Raw genomic sequence first — 21,529 nt, forward strand, 5'->3', positions numbered from 1 at the left:
TCTTAAAGTACGCGCCTTGTGTACCTGCCGGCTGGCGCCTGGACAGCTACGTGTGGCCAGGGTGCCTGGTTCTAACCCCAGCTCTTCAGCTGTCAATGAAGAAAATTAAATTCCTACCGTAGGGTTTGGATGTTAAGACGAAACGAAACAGTGGCATCTACCTACACTTAAAGCATTACGTGTCAGTTTGTAACACAGTAGGAAGACCTGAGAAGCGCACAGGTGGCACTCGGTAACCAGACACGCCGAGTTTTGCCACTGGACCAGGATAACCTGTTTGGCGGCAGAGGACAGTGATGAGGGCCTGAGCATGGTCAGAGGGTGGCTTTGTAGTCTCCTTGGGAGCTGGATTGGCTCTGAGGACGAGGTGGGGGAGATTGCAGGGGTGTGCCTTGGGGCAGGGCCGGGTGGCCAGGTGGTGGAGTCTGCATGCGCGAGTGCTCCAACAGGAGACCCCTGATCTGAGCGACAGGGAGAACTGACGAGTGGATGGCTCAATCAGCGGCAGCTTAGGCTGCCCTCACTTGAGCCTTCGACTGTGAACCAGGTATAAATAATACCCAACTCAGGGGCCTGAGGATCAAATGAAGGGCTCCACCCAGGACACAGTGTCATGAAGCTGTTGCTCTAATTAATAGGGACCGAAGGATGGAGGAGTGAGCAGAAGAAGGAGCCTGGGGATGACCTGCAGGGTCTGCTCCATGAGGACAACTCGAAGGAGAGCACCATTTTCCAGGATGACGATGAGCCGTCTATTTGTGCAGGTTGTGTGGAGAACTGTCCCGGGGGCAGCCATCCTGGCCCCAGGACCTCCACCAAGAAGCCTTCCAGGCTGATGGGCTCCTATGTCCCTGGTTTCACACCATCCACAGCCATCACCCCATGTTGCCATGGTCCTTCTGTACTGATTCCAGGTCCAGCTCCCTACGAGACCGTGAGTGCCTAGAGGGCAGGGCACGGGTCTCAGTCATCACTGTCCTCCAGCCTCACCCAGCCCAACACTGGGCACCAGGCAGGAGCTGAGTGAGAATTGGGTAGGGTGGCAGGGGGTGTCTAGCGGCATGGAAGGAGCCCAGCTTGCATTCTGCATCTCTTTGGATTTGTCCTGCCATCCCCGACACCTCTTTGCTATCTGGGGGCTCCCTCTGCAGCCGCAGCCTCAGCCTCCCTCTTTACTCCCCACGTGGCTCCAACGTGCTGGGTCCCCCAGCCTTATTTCCCACCTGAGTCTCTGATCACGGCTCCTTTCAGAGTCCCATCATCTTTTGCTCAGGATCCAGCTTAAGTGGAGAAGAGAGATGGTGCCAGACAGACCCAGGTGCAAAACCCAGCTGCAGGTATTGGTCAAGAGCCTTTGGGTGCAAGTAACAGAAAACCAGTTTCAAACTGGCTTTAGAAAGAGGAGAATGTGTAGGCTTCAGGAACAGGGAAGTCCAGGAGTGGCCCTGGCTTCAGGCCCGGATAAAGAGAGGGACTTGATGGACAGTGCTGGGTTGGGCCATCTCCCAGTCTCCTCTCCAGGGTCCTGCTCACCATCAGACAGGCTGCTTTGTCCTGGACCCCAGCCGGGAGAAGCTCCAGGCCTCCCTGCACCTTCCAGGACTTCTTGAAGATAGCTGTTTTGTTACTGTCATGCTCAATTCACAATCTCAAGGCCCAGGCTTGCCTCACCCATGACCACGGGGCAACTGTGGCAGGAGCCCAAAGGGTCCGGCTCGGGGGCTCTTGGCCCAGGTGTCAGATCCCCCACAGCCTTGCTCGGGGTGAGGTTCCCCAACACCCACTCCCAATGCTCCTCTTCCTGTATCATGCCAGCATATAGTAGGTGCTCAGTAAACGACACCCGTTAATAACTTGCTGCTGACTCAACTCTATCTCCACTCCATCCATCTCTCGGTCACCTCTTCTCATCGGCCTGTCCATGGTAGGTTCATTTTTTCCTTTCCCCAGTAGGATTCTGCTTCGTTTGTTTATGCATTCGTTCATGGGTTCATTCACCAATGTCCACTGCCAGGAACTCAGTGCAGGTCATGTGCTGGTTGATGCTGGGACACAGATGCTACCCCTGACTTGAGGAGGTTACAGCTGGGGAGAAAGGTACAATAGCAAGGGCAGGTGCCCTCACCACCCTGCAGTGGGGGAGTGGAGGGCTTTCTGGAGGGACCAAGCTGTATCTTGCTTGGAACAGGAGAGGTGAGGGCAGACCAGATGTGAGCAGGCTCATCAGGGAAACTGGCAGAAGTGGACAGCTCAGGATGGGAGGGCAAGCTCCCCCTTGGGATATGTCCCTAGGTCCTGGATAGAGATGGCACCTCTCTCGAAATCCTAATGCGATTACCCATTTTCTTGACTCACTGCCCCAAGCCCCTGCAAGTTCAAGAAGCCTGTCTCCCCAGGACCCAGCCCAGGCCTGGCACATGGGAGATGCTCAAAGGGGCCTGTCCAGCAAGAGTTAGTCAAAGGAACCGATTACCTAATTAATTTTAATCTCGGGAATTTGCTAATAGATCTGGAGGCCTCCGCCGCTGCCCAGGAGGCTCGCCTCTCTGTCCTGGTGAGTCCGTACCCAACTTCAGGACACACCAAAGACACCCAAGAAATAGCTGTGGGCTGGGATCCCCTCACGCAGCACAGCTGGCCCGGCACATTAAGCCCAGACCTGTGGCTTAGGAGGGACATGAGGCCAGGTTGACGACAGGGAGCAGAAGCCGGGCCAGCGCTTACAAAACTGGCTCAGATCTTGTTGAAGTCACACCCCAGAAAGAGCACCAGCTCAGAGCACTGCATCCGTGCGATTAAAGTCACAGCAGACAAAGGAAACCACGTGCCAAGGCCCCTTTATGATGTGGTTTAGAATAAAGAGAAGATAAGCCCAAATCAGTGCCACAAAAGGCCCCCAGGAAGCCCGCAGACTTCTCTCCAGAGACAGCAGGAGGGCGCCCATGGGCGTGTGCTTCTGTGAGGAGGGCATGGGTGCTGCAGCTGGGGTTGAGGCCACAGGCTGAGTGATGGGGTCCCCTCTCCCAAGAAGAAAAGGGGCCTAAGGTGAGTCTCAGCAGGGCCTCTATTCACTGTGACCCTGGTAAGTTCCCTGTCCCCCACTGGCACCCGACCCCAAAGCGGATGACAGAGCCTGTCTAGAACAGGATGCGGAAGACAACTAGAGGCTTCCTTTCAAGGGTGGCCTGGAGTTGGGGTTGGGTGCGCCAAGGGGCTGTGAGGACCCCTCCCCAAGCTGAGCCGCCCCACCCCTGCTTCCAACCCTGGAAGGACCGGAAGGTGTAAGCGTGCCCTGGGAACATACGATCTGCAAGGCCAGGGGCAACAGTAGCACCCACATGGCTTCTGACCACTTAAAACTGCACCTTGGCTCTTAACAAGAAGATTCTGAATCACGTTCACAATTGATTTGTGTCCCCTCTTTTTGGTTGCTGTGTTTTCTGCTTAAAGCTGCAGCCTATCCTTGAGGAGCCTAACAGGCTTGTCTCCTAAGCTTGCAAAGCTGGGGAGCAGCTGGTCCAACGGCCGGGAGGCGTCAGGCTGGGGGGCGGCAGGCTGGGCTCACTGCAGGAGGTGGACGGCAGCTGCCTTTCTGATGAGCCGCTCAGTCAGGGGCGAGTTGGGCTTCAAGGCATCACGCTCCATCAGAAGGCTCCTGCAGAAACGGAAACAGGATCCATGGTGGAACCTCCTAGGATGTCGGGGCCCGATGGTTCCTCGGTCCCAAGGCAGCACACAGGCGGCTGAGGAGAGCAAGATGTTCACCTTCCCAGGTTGCTGGAGAGGGGACAGGATAGACACAGGCCCAGAGGTAGGATGCCTGGCCTTGGCGGGGGACCAAAGAGAAGGTGGTGTGCTGGGCAGGGGCAGGTGTGAGGATGAGGAAGCGTGGACTCTCAGAGCCCGGCAGCTCCACACAGGTGCAAGAGCAGAACGGGACATCCTGTGTTTGGACAGCATTTTTCCATTGTCCCCGTGACACATCCAGTGACTCGAATTCTAGGGTGAGCACATCTCCGTGGCCTTGTCTGCCTCAGGAACTTAGGGACAGGAGGGTAGAACACAGCTGTGGGGCGGGTTGGCGGAGTCACACCTGAGGCTGCTCCGGGACTGGAGCTGAGCTGAGCTGACGGCTCCATAGGTACATGATGACGATGACAGGGGGACCCTTGGAGAGGACACACTAGTCGCTCTGAAGCAACAGGCTCCCCCTCCATGGTCAGCATTTGCTCCAGGCCGCCGTGGGACCTGTCCGTCCCCAGCACGCCCAGGGGCAGACACGCTGCCATGCAGCCCCACCCCTGCGTGGCCGTGGACGGGCGAAAAGCACAGGCATGTGTCCAGGACGCTTCGGGGTTTGGCCAATGCCAGTGCGTCTACACCTTTTCATCAGCGCCATGAACACCTGCATGGCTCGGTCTGGAAATGCTGCCAGGGCGGCTGGGTCTCTCCCACAACCAGCCGCCGAAGCTGGGCTTAGACCCTGGGGTGCTCCCCCTACCTCAGAGTCCAGTCGAGACACCTGTCCTGCCTGCTGAGTGCCCAGCCGCTCCTCCCTCTCCGTCTTCCCCTTGGAGTCCCAGCAGGGCACAGGGGACTTAGGCAAGGAAGGGCTCATGTCCCCCCTACCCCCCCCGCCGCCCGCAGGAGCACGCAGCTGGTGCAGAAGCCAGCAAAGAATGTGGCCGCCCCACATGGAGTGAGCTGGGCGGGGTGTGGGAGCACCCAGGCCGCTGGCGGTGACCGGGCTTCGGACGGCTTTCTTCTTGGAGCACCCCCACCCTGACCTCCCCGATGCCCCAGCCATGCCCTCCGGCCCCTTCCACTAGCCAGAACACCCCTGGCCTGGTTAAACTGGCTGGGTTTCAGCCTCCCCCAACGGTTGCTTCTGTGGGCCACAGCCCCCCGGAACCCCTGTCTGCCCAGCACCCCCATCACAGCACCCTGGAGCAATGCGCCCGGCTCTCGTGACACTTTTACATGTGTTCGTGTGAGAAGTTGCTTAGGATCAGTTCCTGCCTATGAGGGGAGCTCCGTGCAGCCAGGGCCTGGGCCTGCCTGCTCACTCCTCCGCCCAGCACCAGCATGGTCAGCTTGGAGGATGCGAGCTGAGGCCTGAAGGATCGGCAGGCATCAGCCAGGCGAAGAAGGAGAGGGATAGCCAGGGCAGAGGGCGCGGCACATGCAAAGGCCCAGGGGCCCGAAAAAGCAGGATGTGTTTGGGTAAGCCGCTCGGCATGGCTAGAGTGAGGAGTGGGCCGGGGGTGTGGGCGGCTGGTCCCCTTGGTCAAGTTGAGCAGGCTAACAAGGGAGCGCCCCCATAGCCTTGCATTTTCACAACCTCACAGGTGGGTACCACCTCAGGCCAAGGGAGGAGGGAGCCTCTGGGCACGCCGAAAGCCCACGGGGGGCCTCCGTGTGAGAGAGGCAGCTATCTATGCCCAGAAACTTTCCCACGTCCAGCCTGGGGACGGGAGCGGGGAACTCACCGCGCCACGTTCTTATGGATGCCCGAGGTGCAGTTCAAGGCCGCGTGAATCAGCAACTGATTGAAGACGTCCCTCTGAAAGGCCAGCCGGGCCAGTTAGGCTCCTGCAATGTGGGGTGGGAGACGGGACCTCCCACCACTACTGCAGGCCGGCCTGTCCTCGGGGACAAACTTCCTGGGGGTGTGAAAGGTAAAGACACCCCCACACTGCTGGGACAGTACCTCAGAGAGGCCAGGGCTGCCGGGCGCAGGGGCGCCTGGACCCGTGTCCCAGTGCCCCAGCTGCGGGCGCGGCTCGAGGCCGGAGGCTCACCTGGGCGTTGCTGCCCCCGATCTGGACAATCCGGTAGCGGATGGGCAGGAGCAGCTCGACGGCCCGGTCGGGGTTCCCGTTCTCAACCTCCACCAGGGCCTGGCACAGGGGCAGCCCCACGTCACGGGCCAGGAGGTGCTGACAGTTCTCCTCTGGGCACCTGCATGTGGAGAAGGTGCCCTCAGTGGCCCGCCCACCTCAGCACACCTGCCTCCCCACCTGGCTCAGGCTGCCGAGGGAAAGGCTGTCGCTTCCTCAGCCCGGTGTCTCTAGCGCCGTGCCCGACGCACAGTAGGAACTTTGATCGAGTGAGTCATCCAGGGAGGAGAGAACAGTTCGGCTGGGTTGAACTCCAGTTTACTAGCGCTGGGGGTGTGAAAGGTAAGGACACCCCCACACTGCCAGGACAGTACCTCGGAGAGGCCCGGCCTTGGGTTAGTCCCCCTACTTCCTGCCTCAGTTTGCTCCTCCGAAAGCGGGGAAAACAGTGCTGCCCTCGCAAGGCTGCGGGGAGGATTGCAGGCAATATAGTTAAAGGCCTGGCACCAGGGCGGGCTCCAACCCTGGCAGTGAGTGGCTGTGGCAGCCCGTGTCTCCCTGGCCTTCAGGTGCCGGCCACTGTGGGTCACAAACACCGGGGCCCAGAGACAGCAGCCTGCTCCACATCTACCTTAAAAGCAAGAATCAAACACGCAGCAATTCCTGGATCCCTGGGCCAGGGTCTGACATGCTGTCAGCAGCGGTCTCTCTGGTCCCAGGACCCCACCACGGTCCCGTGGGAGGCTGCCCACGTGACACTGAAGCCCTCACGCTCAGCTTGGGGATGGAGAGGCAGGGGGAAACCACAGCATCCTTGCAGGGTATACCCACCCAGGGGGCACACACCTGGAGAGTACACATCTACAGGGATGCACACCTGGAGGGCTCAAGCCTGGAGGACACACACCTAGAAGGTACACACCCGCACAGGGGCACACCTGAAGGGTGCACATCTGGGTGCACCACCCGTGGGGATATGTATCTGGAGGGCCCACACCTGGAGGACATACGCCTGGAGGATGCACACCTTGGGATGCACATCTGGGAGCAGCCCTCCGTGGGCATCCCCAAGGCCGTGCTCACCAGCGGGGCACCCATCCCCAGCCTCTCTGGCAGCAGAGGCCTCCAGGGCCCTGGCCCCTCTGCATACTTGCTGGCATCCTGCAGGGTAGTCAGCAGCTCTCGAGTGGTTTGGGGGTCTCCAGCGCCCAGGGATGCCATCAGGAGGTGTGCATCATTGAACAGCAGGACATGGTCTCGGCTGTGCTTCTGGGTTATCGGCAAGACATCCCGCCACCGGTCACCCACGGACACTCCTAAGGACGTGGGAAGGAAACCCACAGGTCTGGCATGAGGCTTCTGAGTACATCCTGCACCTGGGCCTCCCTCACCTGTACATCTCAAAGAGGCCCTCACGATCCTGTGACAGGTGGACACTGGGCAGGTGAGCAGGGCTAGCAATCAGTGTCTGGCCTCGTATTGAGCTCTGGGCCCAGTTTATGTTAACTCTGTTTAATTATAAAAGCAACAGATGCATAAGATAGACAGCAAATTTTAAAAACTATCGAAGAGTATTAAGTGGAGTCTCTGGTCCCTTTGAGCAACGCCAAAACCACTTTTGAAATTCCTCCCGTGTTATTGCGGGCACGGCACCCGATATGTAACAGGCGCTCGCTAGAAATCCGCCTACGTAATAAACAGCCTCCTTCCACCTTTGTGCCTAGACTTCTCAACCCCGCTTCTGCCCCACTCTCCGCCACCTCCCAAAGACACTGGCTTCTTCCTACTCCTGCGGGCACCTCCATGACTAGAGATGTTGCCCTTGACCTCCATTTCTCAGCCAGTCAACACTGGACACGGCTCTGTGAGGGAGTAAGAGGCCTTTCTCTTCCCTCCACCTGTCCCCAGCACCCCACTGTAACTCCCAGCCTCCGAGCTGCCCTCCCTCCCGCCCCGCCAGTTCTGGACGGTTTGGGCTAGACAAGGGACATGGGCCTACCACCAGCCCAGGTTTCAGTGTCCCTGCCTTGCCACCTGGATGTCCACGAGCCAACTTAGAGAGCGCAGCATCCTCCTCATGAACCCTCCGGCCTCCTCGTCGATTCCCCCCGGCTTCCTCCCTGATCACCCCACGTCCTCGCTGACCCCCAGGCTCCCTCCTAGACCTCCAGGGCTCCTTAAGGATCTCCTGACTTCCTTGCTGTTCTCCCAGCTCCTTGCTGACCGCCTGGCCTCCTCGCCACTCCTCCAGCCTCTGGCCGCAGCACCCCTCGGCTCGGCCCCCACTGCCTGGATCTCGGAGGCAGATGGGAGCCTGCCCATCCCTGCTCTAGCAGGCTCCACTGAGACCGGATAAAAGCCGAACCCCTCGCCCTGCCCTTGTGTGGGCTCCCGGTCCCCACCACCGCTCAGCCTCCTCTGCTCCAGCTGACCACACTGCCTCTACTCTCCGGTCACTGGTCCCCGTAACAGGCTGCTGGCTTCTGTGTCCTGGGGGCTTCGGACAGGCTGCTCTCTGCACACGACATCATTTTCTATCTCTGCCCAGCAGAACCCTCAGCACCTCCTATGGCTCACTTTTGCCTCTACCAGGAAGCCTGCCAGGAACCCTCTGGAAATTGCTCAACCTGCCCAGGCCTCACCCCCACATCGCTCTGCTGACCCAGAGCCCAGAGTGGGTACAGGTTTGGCTCTGCTGAGACTAAGGGAGATGACAGAACCACCTGGCACACCTGGCTGAAAGCCCTCTACAACCCCCAGAGCTGTGGGTGCCACCTGTGCCCTGCAGGTGAGGTGGGCGCCTTGGGCACAGAGCCTAGGCCTGCGCACCGAGGGGTGTTGGGAAGTGGAAGAAAGGGCAGTGGCGGCCTGGCCCTCGGGCCTCGGGCCGGCTAGAAGGCGGCTGCAGAGCCGGCACCCCAGGTCGTGACTGCGCAGGCAGCAGGACCCGGAGGGCCTCGCTGACAGCTCCTGCCCAGCCCGTGGCGCCGTCCCCTCATCGTGTGGGAGAGCAAAGATCTGGCCACCTTCCATCTGCAGCCGGTAGAGCATGGAGCAGTTGTCCACCACATCCAGCATGGCGCCGCTGGTCCGCAGGTTGGGGAAGATCTGGAAGACAAGGGCGGTGGGGCCTGAGGGGGCCTATCTGGGCCACGTGTGGCGCCTGCACAGAGCCAGCGCTCCGCAAACAGAAGCTACCACCATCGTCCCCTCCGCCTCGACTGCTGGGACCGTCCCTCTCGCCAAGGCTCAGACCACTCAGGTGTGGACCTGAAGAAAGAGCGTACCTGGGGGAGCATGTGCTGGGCCCCGGCACCTGTCGCTTCCTGCCCCCGGCCTTGGGCCACGCTTCCAGGAGACTCGTCTCTCCCATTCGCGGTTCTAGACAGTCAGGTGGTCTACACCCCACGCGCACAGCTCGACCCACTTCAGTTCTTACCTCAAAACCCTGACGACTCAAAAGGATGACTTTGAGGAAACGTTACTGAGTGCTTTTCTCGGGGATTTAGATCCCCACCTTGCAAGCATTTCTGTGACTCCGGGCCTCCATCATTAAGCCTGCACTGGGGTCCCCAGGAGCTTTCCCCCCGCCTCTTAAGAGCCCTACGGGCTGGGGCGTGGGGTGTGAGTGTTCAGTGGGCACAGAGTTTTAGTTGGGGAAGATGAAAAGGTTCTGAGATGGGGTAGGATGCACAGCAGCGCGAGCGGACTTAACGCCACAGAACCGTACGCCTAAAAATGGTTAAAACGGTAGGTTTTATGTTCTGTATATTTGACCACAATCAAAAATGTCTGTGGGAAGACCAATGGTCTCCAGAAAACGGCTGGAGGAAAGTCTGGGATTTCAGACTTAGACCTGTCGTTCCATCAACGCCCACGGGATGAACGGGGCCAGCCGAACGTCTTCACCCCAGGCGGGGTTACACCGCCACTTCTGGCACAAATTCACCCCGTGAGGTCTGACGCAAGAAGCGTGTTCTCGCCCCAGCCGTTGCTTCTGGCTGGGACCACGCGGATGGGCTCACAGATCTGTTGGGGACCGAGAGTCCAACCGCGGCAATGAACTGAACCGAGGGAAAACGCAGACTTACGTGCTCATCGTAAATGGTCAGCGCGGCCTCATATTCGCCCTGGAAAAATGAAGTTCCCGTCATTACTGTCGGGAGACAGTGAGATGCAACGCCGAGGAATGAGCTGGAAACGGGCACGATGAAGCCCCGCCCCCACCCCACCCCCCAGCACACGGGGGCTGGGCAGCGCCACCGTGCAGGTCCGGGCATGGAGCCGTGGCATTCTGCTCCGGGCACTGCACTCCCATGAGCAAGGAACAGAAGCAGCTTCTGCTGCTGAGGGGACATGGCACAGTCTGCGGGGTGGGAGCTTAACGGTTCACTCCAGCAGCAGAAACACTGGGTGGACATCCTCCCCACACACTGCACACAACCTGTGAGACCTCTGAGTCCAGACAGTGCAAAATGCCTACGGGAGTTTGAGCCCGAAACGCTCTTTGAAAGCGCGACTGCCACCTCGCACCGAGACGCCGTTTAAACGTGCAAACGCAGAACGTTCTTCCACGGGCTACGAAGCATAGCGAGGGCAGAAAAAGTGTTTCTTGCTCTGGACGTCTTCACAGGATAAGACAGCCAGCCTCCTTACCTTTTCAATCAGATATAAAGCCCAGTGCCAATAGTTGTGACATGCAAGCATGTCGGAGTCCTGGAGGAGGAACGACAGGATTAGGGAAGCATCTGCCGGGCACCCGCTGAGGCCCGTCCGTGCCCGGCGTTTCTGCGCCACCGACGGGCGGCGAGCGCGCGCACAGATGCCCTGAGGAAACGAGGCTGGGGGAGGCGACAGCTTGTCAGCCCCAGAGCGAGAAAGCGGGGGAAGCAGGGTCAACACAGAGGAGGGTCCTGGGCAACTCAACCCTCCTCCTCCTTCTATGCGCAATGGGGCAAATGAAGAAAACAATCCAGCCCCCCGTTGCTGCGGCCCACTGCATCCGGGTGTCCCAGGGCATCGATAAAGCGGCAGTGAGCCCAGGGCCTGGCACTGGCAAAGCCCACAGAGTAGCGGGAGCAGGGCTGACACCCGGACGGTCACTGCCGATATGCCGCAGGCCCCACCACGCGCGCTAGCCCTTCCTCCTACGAGGCCACCGCAGACGCTGCCTCTCTGCCCGGACGCCACCCCCCATCCGGCTAGAGATGAGGGAACTGAGGCTCAGACGGATCACGACCTCGCCCCAGGGTACAGCCAGGCCCCCAACACCCAGGCCCAGCAAAATCAAAGTCTTGGGGGAGGGATGAGCTGGCAAGTCCTGGCCAGGCCTCCCCCGCCACCCTCAGCTCCACCTGGACAAGCCCCCGGCCTCAGCTAGGAGGATGCGGCCACACTCTGCTCCGCGCCCGGACACTGTGCACCTCCCAGAGCGGGAACGGCCCCAGGACCAAGCTGTACCCTGTTATCTGTCCATAAAGATTTGGTTTAACTCGAGGGGATGGACAGAATTTTCCTGGCAGACGACCATCGAGGAGACGTTCACCTTCCAGTGGGTTTCCGAGCGCTGCATGAATTCCAGCCCATGCCTGATCTCGGCTTTCATCTCGTGAACATGGGCGACAGTGTGCACTGCCCACGCGTCCGCCGGGTTAACAGATAAAGCCTAATGGGGAGGGGTGGGAACGAGTCCAGATAATGTGGATCAGTCAGGCTCCACCAAACGCACGCGTGGGGCTTTCTGGGCTGTTCCGGCGTGGCTCACAAGAATAGCGGCGCACACGGCTGTGCGCTTCAGTGACCAGCAGGGCAGGCAGGATACGAGGGTCATGACTGAAGCACAGAGGCCGTGTTCCTCCCCTCGTGCATTCGGCTCCCGTTTACCGAGCGCCTAGCAAGCGCCAGGCGCGGAGCCGTAGGCGGAGTCTCGTAGTGCTCCCACGGACAGCACACACATGCCCAGGGCCCCCGCGCCAAGGCGCTGCTTCCCCCGCGCCCGCTGCCCCGGTCCCCCGTGCCCTTCACAGAGGCAGAGTCGGGAAGGCCCGGGCACCTGCTCCCTGGCCTGGCACCTGCTGCAAGGTTTATGCTGACAAACTGTGTCTTGCATGGAGGAGTCCTGCCTAGTCTACCTGGGGCCACTATAAGAAAAAGAGCATGTCTGCAGGGACGATGGCACTTTGAGACAGAGCCCTGTAGGACCACGACACTTTGGGAAATCGCAGGGGCACAGCTGAGCTGACCGGGGCACTGGAGCCTGGTAGAGGGGCCACTGAGCATGCTGCTCCCCCAAGAAGCAGAGGCTCCGGGCTGCAGCTCTGAAGCCCCTGTGAGATTAGGGCCCTACCCTCTATGAGGGGTCTCGAACCAGCTTCCTCCCAAGGTTCCATAGGACAGAGTCCAAACTTCCTTCTGGGTCTACAGGGCACAGCGTGTCAGGTCTTACCTGCGCCCCAGCCTGTGCCCTCAGCACCCTCACCCCGACCTCTGCCCTCAGCCTGTCAAGCCAGCAGCTCTCTGCTCCGCCTCCCCGCTCGCAACCCACTGCCCTCCTGCCCTGGGGATCGGCCTCCAGACACAAGGCCTGGGCCTTACCACCGTGAGGCGCGGCCCACCCATCTCAGGTATATCTGAGGAAACAAGGCCCGGGGCGGGAGGCCTGGCAGGCGTCCCCTGTCCCACCTGACACCACGCCCTGAGGGCCGGCACCTCGGGAAGGGCCCACTCACTTCTCTGGCCAGCTTTTCCGCCTGGTCGTAGAAGTTGGTTTCAAGCAACCCAAAAGAATAGATGCCTTTCACGTAGCTGAAAACAGAGCAAACATCTTTTGAAAGAGCGGACTGGGATCGTTCAACCCTCGACATGACCTGTAGGGCTGCCTTGTGTCCCCCAAAAATGATACGTTTGAAAGTATGCTCTAATCTACACGGAGGGTGTCAGCAGGTGTAATCGAGTCAAGATGAGGTCATACCAGAGTATCAGTAGGGTGGGCCCTAAATCCAATGGCTAGTGTCCTATAAGAGAAAAAGAAGTCTGGACACAGAGACGTGGGCGCAAAGGACAGACAGCCATGTGAGACGGACTGGAGTGACAGACCTGTGAGCCAAGGAAGCCAAGGACTGCTGGCCACTGCGAGAGCCAGGAGAGGCAGAAAGGGACCTCTCCGGGGGCCCTTAGAGGGACCGCGGCCCTGCGACGCCTTCGCCTGACCTCAGGCTTCTGGCCTCCAGCACCGTGACAGAATGAATTTCTGTAGTTTTAAGCCAAGCAGCCTGTGGTATTTCGTGAATGCAGTGCCAGGAAGCCGATTCGCGTGCCAGCCAGGGGCTGCAGGCACCGCACCAAGCACTGCGTTTCCTAGAGATTCCGGTTAGTGACTTTCGTCACCTGCACAACTGTCCCCAAACCCCAAACCCTGTCTCTGGTGCAGACCCCTCTGCAATTCACATCCCATCTCCTAAGACATCAACATACACCATCAACATACATCAACATCAACATCTGGGAATGTCAGGGGCCTCCTCCCTCCTGCCTACCTGGTGATGCCCACTGGGAAGATGGCCTAGGGACACCTGCAGGGAGCTGTGGGGACCGTGGGCTGTCAGCGGTTTCTTTGCTCGGCAGCACCGTGCACGGTTCCTCCCCAGACCTCAGCTCCTGGAGGCCGGGACTCCATCTGTCCAACTCACGCTTGGCCCCAACCAGCTGAGGATGGGCTTCAAGACCCTTCGCTGACTAAACATATACTTCCGCTTCTCACCCATAACCACTGGCCCCTGAGCACGCAGGGCCATCTGCGTGAAAGAGGTGTCCTTTCCTGTGCTTTCGTGGGATTATGTGGACTCAAGATAGAGCAATGGAGTTTCTATTGGGGACTCAGATGTTATCTTTACTACTGTGCACAGAGACAAACTCTAGCTTTTATTATTCACGGGAGCAATGTTTTAGAGCACTGGCTTCCAGACTTTGCTTGTAAATATTTATTGAGTTCTAATTGGGGTCATTTAACCCTCAACATTCAAACGTACTGAACGCATGACGCGCACATACTGTTAGGCTCTTGGGATGGTTAATTTGATGTGTCAACTTGGTTGAGCCATGATACCCAGCTAATTGGTAAAACACAATCTAGATGTTTCTGTGAAGACAGTTTCTAGATGTATAGAAAATTCGAATGAGTAGACTTTGAGTAAAGGTGTTCCTCCGCGACGTGGGTGGGCCTCATCCAATCAGTTGAAGGCTCAAGAGAAAAAAGTGACCTCCCCCAAAGAGGAAGGAATCCTGCCTCCAGATTGTGACACAGAAACTTCACCTGACTTCCCTGACTGCGCCTGTCCTATGGATTTGAGACTTGTCAGTTCCCATAATAGGCTTAGCCAACTCCTTAAAATAAATCTATCAATATAGATATGTTTATTTACATATAAACAACATAAATATAGACATACACATCCTATTGGTCCCGTTTCTCTGGAGAACCCTCACTGATACAGCTCTTCAACTGAGCCATCTCTGACCATCACAACGATCCTACAGTTGAGAGGCAATGGAGGTGGTAATGTGCAGTGGTCGCTAGGCTGTTCGCAGGTCCTCCAGGCCCCTCTCCTCTGAGTACACAGCACTGTACTTCCTGGCCTCCTGTGGGCGGGTGGCCAGCTCCTGTCAATGCCTTGGGAATGGCAGGGTACCCTTTCACTCTGAGCACTTAATTGCCATTTTGAGTGACTCCAGAACAGCTGGTGTGCCCAGAGAGTGGTTGTCTCATCAGCCAGGATTCCAGAGGGAGACAGTGGCACTGGTACCGAGCCTCAAGCATCCTGTGATGGGCATGTGGGTTGTCTGAGAAATATACCTTTGTTGTAACAAGCCTTGGTGAATCAGATCTTGAGGATGTTTGTTACTGCAGCAAAAACTCCCCTGTGCTCACTGATGCATAATCGTACTACCTCATTCCCAAGACAGGATGGAGATCAGATAAAGAAAATGAAGCCTTTTTAAAGAACGAGGAGACTAGCAACGCTAGTCTTTTTTTAGGGCAGAGCCAGGAGCGTTGCCATGTTTTTAGGGCAGAGGAGAAAGACTAAGAAATAGAAACGATGTGATTCCCAACTATCACGTACTTGCTAAGGGGGATGGCAGGTGTCCAGAAGGGGTAAATTCGAGCCACGGAATCTCGCATCTGCTCCTGGTAGCCCAGGTAAAAATAGGCATCATGGGAAAATTTCAGCGCCAACATGTCGGTTGGGTGGTCCCGGAGAATCTGTTCCCATAATTCACAGGCCTTGGGGAAGTTGCTGGAAGCCAAAAGAGGGTTCTCAGTAACCCTGAACACAGTTCACACACACAGAGAGCAAAAGAGGCATCATTTCTTGCCAGCATCACAATCCGAACCAGTTAAAAAAAAATGCATATATATACATATATATATGTGTGTATATATATATATACATATATATGCATATATATATGTATATGTATATACATATATGTGTATACGTTACATATTATGCACACACACACATATACAGCAGGTCCTCGAATAACGTCATTTTGTTCAATGTCCTTTCATTACAACATTGATGAGATGCTGCAGTAACTTAATTCTTGTTTATATCAATTAGCCTGGGGTGAAAGTGGTTTTGTTATATATCATTTTGCTTAAAGTCTCAGAACTTATCTCTGACGTGAAGTGAGGACTTAACTGTATATATAAAAGTATCTATTTTAGGTTGTAACTCAGAAAATTGACAAACTAATGGGAAATTTTGCTCTCAAATTCAAACAAACAAACAAACAAAAAAAACAACTTGATCTAATACACTGCGGAAGACAATTCTACCCAAGACCAGGAACCAGCTGCAGGAAGTCCTGGGGTGGAATTTCACCCCTGTGCTGGAACCAGGCTCTGACTCGGCAGGAAGATCGGGCGGAACTCCCTTTGTCCCTGTTCCATAACCCTTACAAAATCAGCTCAGGTCAGCTAGTTCTGTGGGGCATCTCCCCTGCCTGAGCGGACACAGGGGCTGTCCCAGGAATAGGCTCTAGGATCAAAATGCCCACAAACAAGGGACAGCAGTGGGAACAACAGGGGCCAGGATCGATCAGGAAAGCTATGGACAGACGCTCACGGGGTGTATTAGGACAAGACGACTAACGGTGAGGGCTTTCTCTCCCACCTTTTATATATTTCTGTAACGTGGTCCTATTTTTCTTTGTAACGAAAATAATCACCAGTTTATTTAATGAAATAAAATAAGTCGCTCTGAAAGCTATACTGGGAATCCTAGCGAATTAACATCCTCATTTGGCAGTCAGCTGAGGCCAGACCAGCAGGCAGGGTGGAAAGCAAGGTAAGCATTGCCCCAAGGCCCCCTCCCCAGGGGCACCGGGCAGCCCGTGGCATCACCCAGCACGACCTCGGAGCGCCGGCCCATGGCGCAGGGAGGCCCCTCACCCCTTGGCGAAGGTCTCCACTGCAGACACGTGTAGCCGCTCCCGCTGAGTCAGCGACTGGGTTTTGGAAAGCGCTACCATGTTCTTCACTGCCAGGTCCAGCTCTTTGTCCAGTTTCACAGAGCTTCCGGTGCCAATCAGCACCAGACCATTGGAGAGGGCGTGGCCCATCACTGGTGAGAGGTTGGGGAACAACCGGTGATTCGGACGGCCCAGCCCCACGTGTGAACTAACACCCCACGTGCCAGGAGGGGCAAGGCAGGTGGTGGGCAGCCTGTGCGCTGTGCCCTCACCGACAGCCCAGAACTCCGCCCGGGCCCTCGCCGTGCGTGTAGCGCGGCGGCAACCCTAAAAGCATCCTGCACCTTCACAGGTATTTCCCAGCGAGGGCATCCTGGCGAGTGCCAACGTCGGAGCACCTAAGAATCACCCAGCGCACTGGCTAGGGGCTGCCCGCGGGCTCCCGTGGCATCCCCCTTGCTTCCCTCACCAGCTGACATTGGCACTACGGGGCCTCCATGGTAGATGCTATGCTGCCTGGGGGCACGGAAGCCACAAGCCTGCCCGGGCCGCCTCATGCACTGACAGCTGGGGGTAGTGCGTGGGGTGCTCACCGAAGCTTGGGTCTGCAGCTCTCATTTTTGACAGACAGCCCTCGATGCCGCCGAGAGTCTTGTCATTGGTCCATTTGACGTACTGAAACATAAAAGATACCCTGAGCAGTCTCCAGAGAGTTCTTCGCTCCAGTTAACGAAGGCATGTATCTAAATCACGATTTCTCCTCCTTTCGAGAACACTGAGTACTTTCTGAACTCTAACTCGAAGAAACCATAGCTGGGCTGATTTCAGACGAAGAGACTGAATACACATAACTCAAGGCACATTTTTCAGGGCTGGCAAAGCTGCCGTTTTCAAAAAATAAACATATAAAGGAAGGTTTTGCCGGACGAAGACCTGCCCACGACATCAACGTCTTCGGGCTTATGAGGGACCTTGACATTGAACACCACAACGAGAACCTTCCTGCTTCTTATTCCCTCCTTTTAAGACAAACCATAGCAAACACTCATTACAGAAAGTCAGGCACAGCCACGACAGCTAAAGATAAAAACTTACCCATAAAGTCACCTTATCACCATTTGACAATAGGATGTTTTGTTTCTAGTCATTTTTGAGAAAAACAAAACAAAACAAAACGCCTATTTGTAAAAATCCTAAAACCATAATAATGCATTAGATTTTAGAACGTGCCCTAGTAGATGTCCAGCCCACATCCACACAGGTTCAGCACATGTATAATAAGAAGACGACGAGGAGTTAGCACAGAGACTCAAAAAACCCATGTGCTAACACAGGACGGCACAGAGACACCAATACACAAGACAGATGTACACACTCAGGAGGTGAGTGTAACAAGCTGATGCTCTGCAGCTACAGCAGGGGGCCCCAACTCCCAGGTTGTGGATCCCTCTACCAGTCAGTGGCCTGTTAGGAACCAGGCCGCACAGCAGGAGGTGAGCAGCAGACTAGCAAGTGAAGCTTCATCTGTATTTGTAGCCACTCCCCAGAGCCAGCATCACTGCCTCAGCTCTGCCTCAGATACTCAGGCATTAGACTCTCATAGGTGCCCCAATATCTGATACCAGAAAAGTTGGTAACAGCTGGTGTACAGAGGCCAAAAGGTGTGGGAGAGGCACAAAAAGATCTCAAATACACCCAGCGGAATTCCCTGGCAAGCTAACTGCATTTCACCAGGCGTTTCTTGTATGGCCCTTAGGTTTCTAGAAGCTTCCTTGGTCCTTACGCTGTGTGGATGGAGTCAGTAGGCAGGGGTCTCACTGCTCCTACTAAAGACCGGCTCTCGTCTGTCATCGTCGCATGTAGACCCAGGTACATCCCGCTCCTCCTCTAGCTCACCGCATGAGTCAGCTGTCTGGGCTCAGTTTCCCCACATGCCACAGAAAGCAGTGGGACCTCACTTCTGACACCCTCCTCTGGACCATAGGCTCCTTCATTGGTGTTAGAAATGACTGGTGATATGGCGGAAGGTCTTGGAACAGCCACAGGTGAGAGCAGCAGATTCACGGATGAGCCCTATGACGGGGTCCCATGCCCGAAAAGGAGGAGCCCGCGTCAAACCCTTGCAGGCCACACCTCCCCTCTGCGAATGACCCTCTGTGCAGCTTTCAGCACTCTCACCCTGACCAGGAGCCCGCTACTGTTTGGCTGCCACTACGGGGACCTCTCAGCCATGCCTGGAGCTGGCAGACCTGTTTCTGAGATGTCTCCCTGTCCTGGAGAACAGAGTACATAGATTACATCGCAGTGGACTGCTCAGGTCACCACGCAACATAAAAAGTACCTGCCACTTCCTGAACCGCTGGTTGTGAAGCCCTACTCGGCCTGAACACTGGTCCCGCGCCAGGATGCCTCAAGACATCATGAAGAATGTTTGGGTCCCTAGGAAGCCTTGCTCTACCCCAGTTTCCCAGAGATTTGGGTCGGCATGGGTCGACGGGCCTCACAGTTTGTAAGATCAGAAGTGCTGGTAAAGATGTAGAGCCCTGAAAGCTTTAAATACCGAGCCTGCTCACAGCCATCGTCCCCAGCTTTACTTGGAGGGCACAGCAGAGGGACATGTAGGGAGTACATTTAAGCCAGAGGTTAGATGGGATCACGGAGCATCCCTGTACACCTGTGTGACCACCGTTTGCTTCCGGCATGAAGAAATGTAGCTAGGAGATGTGCCCCAAATCTTTTAAATGAGAAATTAAAAGAATTCGCCAACTTAGCAAGTACACCATGGAACTTTACTGAAGGGGTCATTGCTTCCCGTGTGGGCATACCTGGGTCAGGGTGGCATCGAACAGCCTGCAGGCCTCGTTGCTCGGGGTTGAGAGCGGGAGCCCAGCATCTTCCCATGCCTACATGCAGCAAGAGCGAACATCACGGCCTATTCCACGTAGCCCTCCAAACATAAACTCACATGAGCCCCCACCCACAAGCACAGAAGATCTCTGGGTGCCTAGCATTTAGCAGGTTGGGGTTCCACGAGAGCAGGCTGTGGGGCGGGCATGGACACCCAGGTTACACGGATGCTGAGAGCAGAGAGAGCTGAGCTCTGTGGGGACAGAGCTCCAAGCAGATCCCAGTGGTCTGTAGCTGTGTGCCCCTGGCAAGGTCCTCCCTCAGACCCTTGGCTGCCCCTCTGCAACCGGGGCCGGAGGATGCATGGGTGACTGTGAAGTGTCCCCAGAGAGCTGGCACTCAGTACATGCGAGTCCCTGATCAGGCTGAGGGGAGGCTCCATGCAAGAGAGCACCGTGGGGCAGGTGGTCTTCACTCCTGGCTGGCAACGTGCAAAGCATTTGGCAGCCCGAGACAGGTCCTCCCATCCTGCCACTATCCCACCATTCTGACCCTCAGGCCTGTCAGGAGAAACGCCTAGAGACTGTCAGAACTCTTGGCACTAACTGCTGCCTCCGGTGTCCTTCCAGGGGCGAAGAGACTGGCGACTCCCCAGGGTGGGGAAGTGTCCTCTACTCCCCTCCAGCTCCTCCGTGTCTGTGGGCGAGTCCCCTACCCCTCTGACTCCACCTTCCTCATCTGCAAATGAGCCAGGCTCCCTGCACTGGCAGGTCCTGAGGGATCCCTCACTAACGCCTGGCGTCCCCGCTGTGCCTTGCTGGGGTTAATACATGTTTTAGGGGGTCCCCGGGCTCTCCCGGGAGCCCTGACAGGCGCTGCTGCTTTTCCTAGGGGCCTCAGAGGAGGGTCTTTTGGTCCCTTCCGGCGCACAGGGTTCACATCTCTCTGCGGGGAGGGCCCCCGGCCCCGCCAGACCCGGGGTCGCGCGCAGGTCAGATCCAGCCCCGCAGGGCCAATCCGGGGTCGCGCGGCCGCCGGAAAAAGGGCCTCCGCATACCAGGCAGTCTCGCAGCGGCGCGGGCGCGGCCATGGTGCAGGGTCCGTCTTGGGTCCAGGCCCCGATGCCGCAGCGACCTTCCGGGTGGGGGCGGGCGAGGCGGACCGAGGGGCGGGGCTGAGCGGCCGCGCTCTCCCCTGGATCACTGGTGGCCTTCGGACCCGCGCGGCGCCCACAAGTCACCGCGCGGTCGCGAGGCCACCGTGCCTGCGGACAGCGCTGCGCGGCGGCCGGTCTGCCCGAGCGGGTCCACGGTGACCTGGCTGCTGCAGCCGGCACACTTCGCTGTGCACCTCCGTGTCTGCGCGGGCCCCCACCGGACAGCGCACCGGGGGTGGGAGGGCCAGACACTGGGCCTGCGGATCCGCTCACAGTTTTCCAGCCGGGTCTTGATCCCCAACCTTCATGCGTTGCCCCCCCTGGCGGTGTCAAATGGTACAGCCCTTTGAGCTGATTCCTCAGTTAAACACAGAATGACCCAGCAATGCCACCCCCAGGTAAACACCCAGATTTGAAAACAGGGATTCAGCCACGCCCTGGTACACACGTGTTCGCAGCAGCACTCTGCACAATTTCGAAAAGGTGGAAACACCCCAAACGTCCATCAACAGATGAATGGATAAATAAACTGGGGTCCGCGTCCATATGGAGGCGCATCCTCAACCCTAAAATGGAGTGAGCTGCTGCCTGCTGCAAGGTGGACGGACCTCCCAACCCACTAAGTGAAAGAATCCAGACATGACAGATCCAGACCAGCAAGTCCACAGCGAGGAGAGCAGGTTAGTGGTTACCGGGGCTGGGGGAAGTGGGAATGGGGGTGAGCGCGAGGGGGTGCTGGCTTCCTTTTGGGGTGATGGAAATGTTGGGGACCAGACAGAGGTGGTGGTAGCTCAGCGCTGTGACTGTGCTAAATGCGACTGAAGTGCACTTGAGAAATGTTTAATTTTATGTGAAATTTACCTTAATAAAAAATATTTCTGTTGATTACTGAGGTTTTTGGTGTCGCCACTCCTAAACTTCGCACCCCAGGCGAGCGCCTACCTGCTCCCCCATTCCCCCCTGGTGCACCCGCATTCCCCTCCCCCTTCAGTGTAAACTGGTGCCACACTTTGGAGAAGAACTTAGCAGCATCTGGCTGGTAAAAGGGAAGATATCAAGACCCAAGACTGACATTGCCCCCTGCGCCACCGGAGGCCCAACAGGCCACGGATGGCACCGAGGGTGTTGGCAAGGAAGCAGCAGGCCAGGCCGCCCCAGCGGGTCCTGTGGGTGAGCCTCGTGCTGCACCCTCCAGGGTAGAGGTGGGAGACGC

At 57.2% G+C, this 21,529-nt stretch overlaps 1 protein-coding gene across 1 annotated transcript; it reads right to left on the reverse strand.

Annotated features, from left to right (window-relative positions):
- Positions 1 to 2,820: 2,820 nt before the first annotated feature.
- Positions 2,821 to 20,311, reverse strand: TTC38 (tetratricopeptide repeat domain 38). Its single transcript, XM_039863173.1, has 14 exons — positions 20,218 to 20,311; positions 19,139 to 19,216; positions 16,907 to 16,988; positions 16,294 to 16,465; positions 14,960 to 15,133; positions 12,569 to 12,644; positions 11,386 to 11,505; positions 10,497 to 10,556; positions 9,932 to 9,970; positions 8,867 to 8,948; positions 6,991 to 7,156; positions 5,802 to 5,961; positions 5,490 to 5,563; positions 2,821 to 3,655 (listed from the first exon to the last, which is right to left on the reverse strand). The coding sequence occupies exons 1-14, from the start codon at positions 20,248 to 20,250 to the stop codon at positions 3,562 to 3,564; spliced, it is 1,410 nt and encodes a 469-aa protein (XP_039719107.1). The 5' UTR covers positions 20,251 to 20,311; the 3' UTR covers positions 2,821 to 3,561.
- Between the last annotated feature and the right edge of the window lie 1,218 nt (positions 20,312 to 21,529).

The sequence above is a fragment of the Pteropus medius genome, unplaced genomic scaffold (genome assembly GCF_902729225.1).
Source record: "Pteropus medius unplaced genomic scaffold, Ma_sr-lr_union100, whole genome shotgun sequence".
In the NCBI taxonomy this organism is placed as follows: domain Eukaryota; kingdom Metazoa; phylum Chordata; class Mammalia; order Chiroptera; family Pteropodidae; genus Pteropus; species Pteropus medius.